This window comes from Polistes canadensis, unplaced genomic scaffold, assembly GCF_001313835.1.
Source record: "Polistes canadensis isolate GaletaPanama2010 unplaced genomic scaffold, ASM131383v1 scaffold_42, whole genome shotgun sequence".
Classification (NCBI taxonomy): domain Eukaryota; kingdom Metazoa; phylum Arthropoda; class Insecta; order Hymenoptera; family Vespidae; genus Polistes; species Polistes canadensis.
This window is the reverse complement of record NW_014569589.1, coordinates 848,058-859,300: the sequence shown is the minus strand read 5'-3', so window position 1 is coordinate 859,300 and position 11,243 is coordinate 848,058. Positions and strand designations below refer to the sequence as shown.

At 26.9% G+C, this 11,243-nt stretch overlaps 3 protein-coding genes and 1 non-coding gene across 4 annotated transcripts; 3 read left to right on the top strand and 1 right to left on the bottom strand.

The window, feature by feature from the left end:
* The first annotated feature begins 1,315 nt into the window (after positions 1-1,315).
* LOC106784908 (beta-1,3-glucosyltransferase) lies at positions 1,316-3,677 on the top strand. Its single transcript, XM_014744908.1, has 9 exons — positions 1,316-1,536; positions 1,598-1,707; positions 1,778-1,960; positions 2,111-2,241; positions 2,329-2,509; positions 2,574-2,709; positions 2,805-2,952; positions 3,030-3,306; positions 3,397-3,677. The coding sequence occupies exons 1-9, from the start codon at positions 1,473-1,475 to the stop codon at positions 3,544-3,546; spliced, it is 1,380 nt and encodes a 459-aa protein (XP_014600394.1). The 5' UTR covers positions 1,316-1,472; the 3' UTR covers positions 3,547-3,677.
* A 101-nt stretch (positions 3,678-3,778) lies between these two features.
* On the bottom strand, positions 3,779-10,047 carry LOC106784906 (peroxisomal acyl-coenzyme A oxidase 3-like). The gene is made up of 12 exons (XM_014744906.1): positions 9,960-10,047; positions 6,809-6,966; positions 6,602-6,730; positions 6,357-6,512; positions 6,140-6,287; positions 5,757-6,047; positions 5,508-5,671; positions 5,163-5,406; positions 4,859-5,092; positions 4,624-4,778; positions 4,254-4,547; positions 3,779-4,168 (listed from the first exon to the last, which is right to left on the bottom strand). The coding sequence occupies exons 2-12, from the start codon at positions 6,941-6,943 to the stop codon at positions 4,076-4,078; spliced, it is 2,043 nt and encodes a 680-aa protein (XP_014600392.1). The 5' UTR covers positions 6,944-6,966; positions 9,960-10,047; the 3' UTR covers positions 3,779-4,075.
* Trnad-guc lies at positions 7,005-7,076 on the top strand. The gene has a single exon. It is a non-coding gene; the product is annotated as a tRNA-Asp (tRNA).
* LOC106784888 (glutamate receptor ionotropic, kainate 4-like) lies at positions 7,729-10,948 on the top strand. Its single transcript, XM_014744860.1, has 8 exons — positions 7,729-7,743; positions 8,500-8,648; positions 8,752-9,060; positions 9,155-9,257; positions 9,332-9,618; positions 9,712-10,080; positions 10,167-10,554; positions 10,665-10,948. The coding sequence occupies exons 1-8, from the start codon at positions 7,729-7,731 to the stop codon at positions 10,926-10,928; spliced, it is 1,884 nt and encodes a 627-aa protein (XP_014600346.1). The 3' UTR covers positions 10,929-10,948.
* The last annotated feature ends 295 nt before the right edge of the window (positions 10,949-11,243 follow it).

Genomic DNA, 11,243 nt, shown 5'->3' with positions numbered 1-11,243 from the left:
AAATGATATGTTATTAAAGAAGTTAATCGCATTCAATGGAACGACTTACGTATAACGTTACGTATTCACTTAAAATAATACTTTTTATGAAATCATTAATAACTGCAAAACTATAATTAATTGATACACGGATGAATAAATTCATTAATTTAATTATATATAATCCATGAAAAAACTAGTAGTTTTCTAATTTATACCAATTTACTGTTTATGCTAATCCAGACAGAGTTTTCAAAAATAATTTCAAGAAATTCAAATGAAAAACACACGCAGAAGAGTTATACATATTTGTTTATAAACAGATCTAAAAAAAAATAGAGCGAGCGGGAGAGAGAGAGAGAGAGAAAGAGAGAGCGAGAGCGAGCACAAAAAAGAAAAAGTGTAGCTTACGATATAATATTGTATATAATTTTATACAAGTTACCAAGTGTGTGATCGTTCAAACTCGAATTTTAAAAGATCAATTAATAAACGTGTGCCATGTGTCAAATTCTTTTAACCTGGGCGGCTTTACATGTTGGTACGATTCAATGTATGGACTTCTAATCGAAAATGTTTTTATAATTTTATTGCGTTCTTTATATATATTATTATTATTAATATTATTAATATTATTATTATTATTATTATTATTATTATTATTATTTTTCTTTCTTAAGTAGATATCGAAAAAAAATTACATTTTCGCATCTATATCAGAAAAAAAAAGAAGGAATTTTTTCTTGATCGTATCCTTTAATTCCTTCGTTCCGAGGTACGCGCGTATCACAAACACCATATTTTATACCACATTTGTTACCATATAATAAAAATTTAGATTTAATAGATCTTTAACTTTAGCTTAGATTTAAGACTTTTTGTAATTAAGTTAGAAACGTATTGAGATATCTTGCGTTGTCTTTTTTCATTTCTTTTTGTTCTTTCTTTTTTTTTTTTAACTAGCATGTTACCCAATGATGGTGGTCCCAGACAATGTATAGCCCAAAGTTCCTACAGGTACACAACATTATACATATATTTTTCCCAATTACAAAGCAAACCAAAATAAAGTTTTTAATCGTAAAAAATTGACTTAGCATATGTGTACGTATGTTACCCTATCTTTTCACTATAAGTAGACATTTTTTATATATATCGTTACATAAATAAAACTGAAGAATAAATTAATCATTGTTGTTTATTTCTCGTTGCATTTCATCAGATTAGTTAAAAATACTACTCATTCGCGTTTGAAATATTTCATAAAATTTGCGCGAAATTTAAATCCTACGATTGGTACGTTTCATCGGAGAACTTTGAGTCTTTTTCTACAGAGGGTAGTTTAGTTGACGCAAGGAAAACATCTCAAAGTTGTCATTTTTAAAAACGTTACATGAGAAAGTTGTATCCTCTTCGTCGTGTCACATAAATAAAAGTTTAATTACAAAAATAATTATATTATTTATCAAAGATATATATTTTTTGCCGATATAATGTTAACTAATTTGATTTTTCTCTTTGGAATAATGTTTTCATCTGTATTTATAAATGCTTTAAGTAAATTTGTATTTACATATTTATTGTTTGTTTATAAATAATAATAAACATATAATTTCAGATACGAAAGAATTAGTAATTATAATCTTAAGTCAAAAAGAAGGTTATCATGTCGCGCAGGCTGAACTTTTACAACGAAGTATAGAGGAGCAAGCCAGCAATATAGATTCTGTAAGTATTTTTCATTTTTATAAATTACATAAGATATGTAAAATAATAAATAATGTATATTTTTTATTAGGATGTACCAAGTATCGTACTAACTCATCAGTTAGATATTAAAGGGTCATGGACAGTCATACCGTTATTAAATTATTTATCAAATAATTATCCAAATACAAAGTGGTATTTCTTCTGTTTAGAAAATACAGTTGTTAATTTAAGTAAATTGCTAACTGTATTGTTTTCCTTTGATTCTAACCAGGTAAGTATTATTTTCGTGGATATTGAAATTATTAACTTATTTAACATTTATTTAATGCATTAAATATTATGCTAATTTTTACAGATTGCCCTTAGACTTTCAACAAAAGGAACTTAATGTTTAATCTATTAACATTTATTCGTATTCTAGGAATTATGGATTGGACACGCTTTGTATGACATTAAACCTACTATCATTCATCATTTTGCTACACATAACAAAAAATTTAAATATCCCCATTTTACTACCGGATTCGCATTGACTTCTAAACTCTTAAATAGGTTTTCCTTATTTTCTCTTAACAAATATAAAGTATAAAATTCTTATTATACAAAATTTCATAATTTTTTGGTATGTATTTGTTTCAGAATAGCACAGGAAGTTTTGCTTGAATTATATATCAGCAATGATTTTTCTATTGACCCTGCTTACGAATTAGCAGATTATATTTTAAAAAGCAAAAAGCCTATTAAATTAACTCACGTTCCTGAGCTATGCGTTGTTTCTACCAACTATTGTGCGACATACCCTAGAATCTTTCATCCATGTGTAAGTTGAAAAATAATATTTATACAAATAAATTAAATATATTTAAATGTAATTGTAATTTCAGGCCACAAAAATTTCTTTACGAAATATATATTTCGCAGTAAAAACTTGTTCCATGTATCACGATAAAAGAATCCCCATTATTAAAAATACATGGGCAAAATATGCTGTAAATATCGGATATTTCAGTGATCAAGCTGGTAAAATTTGATTTATTCTTTGTTTGAATATAATATAATGTTTATTTTAATCATAGATATAGAAGAATAGAATAAACAATATTTTGTCAATATAGATAAGAACTTATCAGAAGCATATGTTGTAACAAATACCACAAAAGGACACTGTGCTAAAACTTATGATATTTTAAAAGAAGTTGCTAAAATATTGAAAAGTAAAAATCTTGATTGGTTAATCATAAGCGATGACGATACTATTTTCAGGTATATTGCAATCATATGTTACTATGCCATATCACTTTTACTGTTGACTAATGAACATTTACGATTATGAAAAACAGTGTGGTACGATTAATGAGTTTACTAACATGTTACTATCCCAAAATTCCAATTGCTATTGGTGAACGTTATGGTTATCAAGTACGAGATGAATCATTTGGATATGATTATTTAACTGGAGGTGCTGGAATTGTTCTATCTGCGCCTCTTGTTTATCAAATAATAGATTCCGGTGTTTGTAAATGTCCATCATCGAGTACACCAGATGATATGTTTCTTTTTGGCATATGTTTACACAGACTGGGCATACAACTTACACATTCTTATTTATTTCACCAGGTATTTGTAGTTTTTAAAATAATCTCTATCATATTAAAACTTAAGGAATATTTTTTTTTTATAATTAATTACATATTTTATATAATGTAGGCTCGTCCTGTGGACTATGCTACTGCTTATCTCGCTTCACAAGAACCCATATCTTTTCATAAATTCTGGGAGATTGATCCTATAAAACTATATAATCAATGGTTCTCTGAAGCAGATAGTTCGCTTTCTAAAAAACATACCGAATTATAAGACTGATATTCAACACGAATTCTTAAATCTCAAATAAACATCTATGTTAAAATTATTTCACTCATATAAGATCATTTTTTTATATGAAATCATTATGTATAGAATGTAATAATAAATACTTCAATAAATAAGCATTAGTATTTTTAAAGTTTTTATTTACATATATTTTTTAGATCAAAAATATATTATATAAATACATAAAACCAATAAATATAAACAACAATATTTAAAACACTATAATAGTATATTTTTAATACCGATATTTTTATACCTATCCCATAATCAAAAAAGAATATATATGTTACGATCAATGTATTACTGTAGATATTGTATACATTGCCCGGTTAATCTATAAAATGCCCAGAGAGTCTTGATCAATCTATAAAATGTGTACAGCCAACTGAAGCACATTTTAGATTGACCGGGCAATGTATAATATTAGCAACTATATAAGGGTCGTCCAACGAGTAATTAAGAAATATTTAATATAAAAATAAACGACAATTAATTATATCAAAGAGATTTTGTATCATAATTTTGATTGTATAATTTCTTTCCACCATTTAGGACGTTCGAAATTCGCCTTATTTTCAAAAATCTTCTCTTGGATATGCTTATATACCTGTTGATATTTTTATATTATTAAATAACAAATTTTAAAGATATTTGATAGATAAGTTGTATTGAATAGTTGATAATAAACATACATTTCCATCAGCCATTCCTAGGGGTGAATTAATAATATGATCAGGTGGTGCTAATACATCAACTAAAGCCACGGCATCTACCAATAAATCTTTGCACAACATTATAATTCCTTGTCGTAATTTATCATCCATGTGACTATCAACTGATACATAACCACCAGCATACAAATCTACTAATCTTTTTTCCAACATCGTTGAACCAAATAATGAACATAACTTTCTAAGTACCTCATATTCTTTCTTTTTCCAATTTGATTCTTTTATGCATTCGACGAAAGTCTTAAGTAAAACGTACTAAAAAAATGATAGTGAAAATAATTAGAACAAAGTTAGGGTATATTATAAAATGAAAATCAAAATCGTTTCTTACTTCTCCATATACCAGAGATAACGTTCGCGCATAAAATAATTGTGAATTGTTCCGCACCATAAAATCGGTACACCCATTTTCTTTAAGACTTTGTACGTGTTCATTTGTTTTTTTTAAATAATAACTTACCAACCATTTGAATGAAAATAATAAATCTGAAATAAAATGAGTACATTTTGTTATAACAAGAATCAAATGATAACTTGATCGACTTATAAAACAACTATTCTCATACTTTCAATGTTCATAGTTTCTTCAATTGTCTTGCAATTAAATTTTTGTTTCAGGATATTTTTACTATCTTGTAAGAAATCTATTGTTCCAAGCGGAGATGAAATAGTTTGTCCATTCAAAATATAAGACCATTGATTTAATAACCAGTTACTCGATTGTTGAATGAGTATATTATTTTCACCTTCATAAGTACAATTTGCGTCATGATCAGCTCGTATATCTCCTAAACGTGACACTGTAGACAAATCGATGATATTATTACTGCAACATTTAGTTATTTTACGTCACTAATTGTTTTTACATACTTTTTAAATATCCATGACCACCACATGACTCTCTACAATCCTGAATTGCGTCTCGTGAAATCCACGAACACAATGGTTTTAAAACGGAAGATAACGCGTGAAACTCCATACCTTCTAAATTAAGTTGTTCGCGATTTCCCCCATTCATAAGCCTTATTTGAAACTCTTGTATTTTCTCGCTATATTTTCTGAAAAATATTTGTATTGCGTATGCCGATGCCAAAAGCGGGAACAATCTACCTTGCTGAAATGTATAACATAAATTAATGATTAACTGTAATAGTTTATAATATGTTATTTTTATAATAATTATTAGAAATGTTTGAATTCGTTTAAATAATATACCTGTGATTGATATTCTATTACAGGCCACTCTTCATCTTCTGATGGACCAAATTGTTTTCTTACCGCGCAATATCGTAATGCTATAACTAGTGCAAGATTTAAAAAACTCGAACATAATCCCGTGATGAAGAAACGTCCTACTGACAATGCACCAAATGATGCACCTAAAAGTTTTTTAAATAATAAGTAATTTTCAGTATACACACAAATTATACAATTATAAAGATATTTATGTATTTATATAAATACCAAGTCTTTTATTGTTATCTTTAAAAGATGATATATATTGTCCATCTTCAGTAACATCGGCTGTTCGATTTAACAAGTATGTATGTGGAATGTGATAATTGTTAAACGTAACAAAACCATTATCAACTCCGTTAAGTCCAATTTTTTCGCCTAAATCTCCAACAGTTACACCAGGGAATGGTAAATAGGTTTTAGGATCTCGTAAAGGTACAACAAAAGAATGAAGACCGTGATTTACACCATCAGGTGTAATCAATTGTGCAAAAATAATGGCATGTGTTGCAGTCTGTCCTATCATTTTTCAAAATTTAATATTAATTAGTTATATTAATACATTATATAATGGTAATACGCAATAAACAATAATATTTAAGTATATATACCTAAACCACCAACCCAACATTTTGCAGCTTCAAAATCTGATGAATGTAGACAAAATGTTTTTCTATTAACGTCATATGTTGCAGTAGTCCTCATACCTTTTACATTTGTACCATGCGCTATTTCAGTTAAAGCAAAACAGCCTAAATACTGAAAAATTATTAATGCTTGTTAAAATTACTTTACAGAAAAATTAAATTTGTATACTTTTCCACCTACTTCCCGATTGGAGATTTTTGTGAGAAGATCTTCATGGCGTTTCGTACCTAAAGTGAAAATAACACTTGGAACCATACCATGCATGATACTTAATTTGACCACTATTGACGGATCATATGGAACAAGTAAATTAATGTAACTTCCCAAGGTAATTGGCTATAATGTTGATTTATATCAATGTAACACATCATAATAGATATAAGATTAAATATTTGTTTAATTTTTACAAAAAAATATATACTTACATTAATATCATTGTCTAGAAGAGCGTTAATTTGAGCTGTACAAATTCTACGATTTTCATCTAATGTCAGAGGGGGAATATTACTTTTTTTAAATACAGAATTGTCCTTTAATAATGACCAGAGTTTATTCTGCAAATATATCATTTTTTATTTTTCAATTAACATTCTCGATGGTAAAGTTCTGTAAAGTTTTTTAATTATATTTACCTCAAATTCTATAACATTTTCCCCGACTAAATTTATTTTAAGTAATTTCCAATCAAATCTAGCAAGTTTTCTGTATTTATCCAAAGGACCTTTTGGTAAATCATTTATTAAATTTTTTAAATTTGCTAGTCTCATTGTTTCGTATAAATGTTTTGAAACTGTAAAATAACAAAAATAATATAACTCCTTAATATAATCCTCGTTAGTATAGTGGTTAGTATCCCCGCCTGTCACGCGGGAGACCGGGGTTCGATTCCCCGACGGGGAGATTTTTTTTTTTATTACATATCCTAATGTTTTTTAATTTAAATATTCAAATATATATATATTTTGTATGCAAATATTTTATTGATATTTACTTTATCCCTCCCTATGTAATAAATAATTATTTATTGTGTATGTATACTTTTTTTTTTACGGTTTCGAGTAACTTCTTCGTAAACACCACTTTCTCACACCTATCCAATAATAATAAAAAAGACACGTCGTTTTACTGTCTCTCTGAAAATAACAGCACACAGTTTTGATTTTTCCAAACGAATCACACATCCATTATATTAACAATATCTACTTTACTTATCCTTAGTGATTTGACTTGATCTAGTAATCTAACGTAGCTAAGTCGTTGATCACAATAATTGCTTATTAATTAATTCAAAATATAACTTAAATGTACATTACTATCATTGGTAAATATACAATTGATTATCTGTATTTTTCCATACAATTGACTGAACTAGACGAAATCGATGTAATCGACGAACTAACGATACTAACAACTAATTTATTCGATTTACATAAAGAAACACAGAATAACATGCCTCGTTAATATGAATATACCATTTCCATTATAAATATTTATAAAAGGTTTATATTACTCAATAAACATAAATCTGAATTGTATGCATAAGGTAAATATAATGCGTATATTAAAGGTATATTAAATAAAAATTTTCACACATGAAATAATACAAATAATTTTCTATTTTCTTTTTTCTTTTTCTTCTTCTGTGTAGTTCTGTGTAATTCACATGTATGCACATATACAAAACAATATACGTTTAAAATAACAATTGCCTTTTAAAAATGTATCGTCTCATTTACATCAGTAGAATACAGCATTAATCAATAAATTGAATGTTGAATTATTTATATTCGAATAGATCATAAAAAATTAATTAGATGAACAAAGGTCAAATTAAGGAAAGAAAAATAAGCGCGTCATGATACTATTTCGAATTATATTCATTACCTTATTTTATATTAATTTTACATTGGCATTTCAGAAGAAGTAATTTAAGTATTATTATAAAGATATTAAATATGTTAAATATAATTATATATAAAAAGAATTATATTCTTTTTTCTTTTTACCGATCAGTAGAAATCTGCAAATTGACAAATGCAAAAAAAATTTGCGCTATTTGAAACCAGTGATCGATCGATTAATAGAAGAAATTACGAATCGTAGTACTTGTAACATTTTTGTGACAGATCGTATTTATCATGGATTAATAAATAACAACAAGAAAATTTCTAACGTTTTAAAATATAACGTGAGTATAATAAAATATTATCTTGTTTTTAAACACATACTTTTGCTACAGTATTTGATCAGCAAATAGTATTAACATTTATTTGAGAGATTTATTTATTTATTTATTATTTTATTTATAATATTTTTAATGTAGATCTTATTACTTGGTAACGAAGAGTTTTCTTCAACAAGACGAAGCATTCATAAAGTTCTTGCACACAGTAAAATAATTGGATGCAATGGATATATTATACTTGTTGCTAACGGTTTGTTAGTTTCTAAATTTTTGCAATACACAGAAAGGTGATACGATGAAGATCTTTTTTTAGTACTACTTATATATATCGTATAAAAATAATATTTTGTATGAAATTTAATAAAATAATAAAAATGTTTATTTTTCCAGAGAAGAATTAATCAACACTCATGGCTTCTTTTTATTATTACACGATTATAGACTTTTCATATCCGATTTGCATTATATTTGGAATAGAATAATTAATGTTATATTTGTGCATCAATATAAACCATACAAATACCGTTCAGGTGATACATCTGCTCGACCTATAATTAATTTAGAAACAGTATACTTTCCAAGTAAAAAAAAAAAGTTTGTAATAACGAAGTATTTAGATACTTGGCACCATGGAAAATTTCGTTATGGTAAAGATCACTTTGTACAAAGGATTTCAGATCTGAAAGGAATAACTTTAAGGTTTGAAACTGTCAATTAATTAAAAATATAAATGATTTACTATTGCAATGTTTCTCATACAATGATTTCTTTTTTATCTTATTTATTCTTAAAGAGTTTCAGTTTTTGAACACATMCCAGCCGTAACAAAAGAATCACAAAATTTTTATAAAGGCGGTCCAACTTACAGCACTAAAGGATTGGGTGTTGAATTTGAAGTTTGTACAAGTGTCTTACAAGATTATATATTTTTTATATTGATTTGTATAGATTATCTTGTTATCTTTTTTAGTTAATTCGAGTTATAGCCCAATTTATGAACTTTAAAGCACAGTATTACATGCCTTACAACATAGCCGATGACAGGTGGGGAGCTTTAGAGAAAAATGGAACGTATACTGGTCTTATAGGAGAAGCAATAGCAAGAAAAGCTACATTTTATATTGGAGATCTCCATTATACTTCCTATCTTTTAAAATTCTTTGAGCTATCTATTCCTTATAACACGGAATGTCTTACTTTCTTAACTCCCGAATCTTTAACAGATAATTCATGGAAACTTTTAATTCTTCCTTTCAAGTACGATCATTAATAAAAGGACAATTTTTAATAATAAATTACAAAATTGTTCATAAATAAAAAATAAATATATAATCTTCTCATTATATTTAGACTCTACACATGGATTGCAGTTCTTTTTACTCTTTTACTAGCAGGAGGAATTATTCATCTTTTTTCGTTATCTTATCAGAAACACATAATTCTCTATAAGGATGCTAAACAACAATTAGTTAAAACTAACAAGCTTAATGAAATAGAAAAATCAAGGATTAAACATATGACGAAGGGTATTTATTTGTTTACTAAAGCACAGAATAGCATGTTATATACATACAGTATGCTACTTTTGGTATCATTACCTCGATTGCCAAATTCTTGGGCTTTGAGAGTCCTTATAGGATGGTGGTGGATTTACAGTATCTTGGTTGTCGTAGTCTATCGTGCCAGTATGACAGCGACTCTTGCTAATCCTGTGGCTAAGTAAAATCAAAACGTATACAAGAATTATATTGGTAAGAACAATTTAACACTTAATTTTATATATTCTTCTTATGTTTAAAATACAGAATCACTATCGATACATTGGATCAATTAGCTAGAAGTTCCATTTCCATTGGCGGATGGAGTGAAGAAAGTAAAGAATTCTTTTTACAATCCTCAGACTCAGATAGTCAAAAGATTGGTAATAAATTTCAATTGATAAAAGATGAAAAGGAATCTATAGAAAAAGTAGCAAATGGATCTTTCGGTTACTACGAAAATGAATTTTTCTTGAGATTCATTCATACAGAAAAATATACGTTGGAAAAAAAGCAAGAAGAAAATAATACACCAAATAATAGAACGTCAGACATGAAACATAATTTGCATATTATGAAAACCTGTATAATTAATATGCCAATCTCTCTTGGAATGGATAAAAATTCTCCGTTAAAGCCATATGTTGATTTATGGGTAATGACTATTTTAATAATTACCTTGTATCATTGAATACTCAAGTTTTTTTAAATATATATATATATATATATATATATAAATAATATGGGTGATATTTTATTTTTTAGGTTAGACGTATGATGGAAGTTGGTTTAGTAAATAAATGGTTAAGTGATGTAATTTATCCATTGCGACTTACCGAAAAACAACAAGAGAAAATTTCTGCGAAAGCATTGGTTAATCTTCACAAGCTTTATGGTGCTCTCGTTGCTTTAAGTATAGGTTATTTTTTTAGCTTAATAACATTACTATGTGAAATTTTACATTGGAAATATATCGTTTTAAACAATCCTAAATATGATAAATATTACTTAGATAAATTTTATGCTTAAGTATGAACACGTTTATTAAATATTTATGTAATTTAATTACAATAAAAACAAATAACCATATATATATATATATATATTTCTAAATTTTTGCAATACACATATATATATATATAAACGTCTAATTAGAAATATTTATATGAAACTGTATTTACAATAGATTATTGCTTACCTTCTCGCAGCGTTTATTTTACAAATTAGATCACTATAACGAATGAACTAAATATAAAATCACGACTTCAACACTTAAAAACATAAAAATACAAATTCATCGTCTAATAAAGTAAAATCAATTTGATATGCAATTTACTAATATAG

Excerpts from the sequence above, each read along its gene's own strand:
- LOC106784908 (XM_014744908.1), top strand. The coding sequence starts at position 1,473 with ATGTTAACTAATTTGATTTTTCTCTTTGGAATAATGTTTTCATCTGTA. Across the intron at positions 1,961-2,110 it reads TTTCCTTTGATTCTAACCAG|GAATTATGGATTGGACACGC; the intron begins GTAAGTATTATT and ends TTCGTATTCTAG. Across the intron at positions 3,307-3,396 it reads ATTCTTATTTATTTCACCAG|GCTCGTCCTGTGGACTATGC; the intron begins GTATTTGTAGTT and ends TATATAATGTAG.
- LOC106784906 (XM_014744906.1), bottom strand. The coding sequence starts at position 6,943 with ATGAGACTAGCAAATTTAAAAAATTTAATAAATGATTTACCAAAAGGT. Across the intron at positions 6,288-6,356 it reads CAAAAATCTCCAATCGGGAA|TATTTAGGCTGTTTTGCTTT; the intron begins GTAGGTGGAAAA and ends ATAATTTTTCAG. Across the intron at positions 4,779-4,858 it reads AGAAACTATGAACATTGAAA|ATTTATTATTTTCATTCAAA; the intron begins GTATGAGAATAG and ends ATTTTATTTCAG.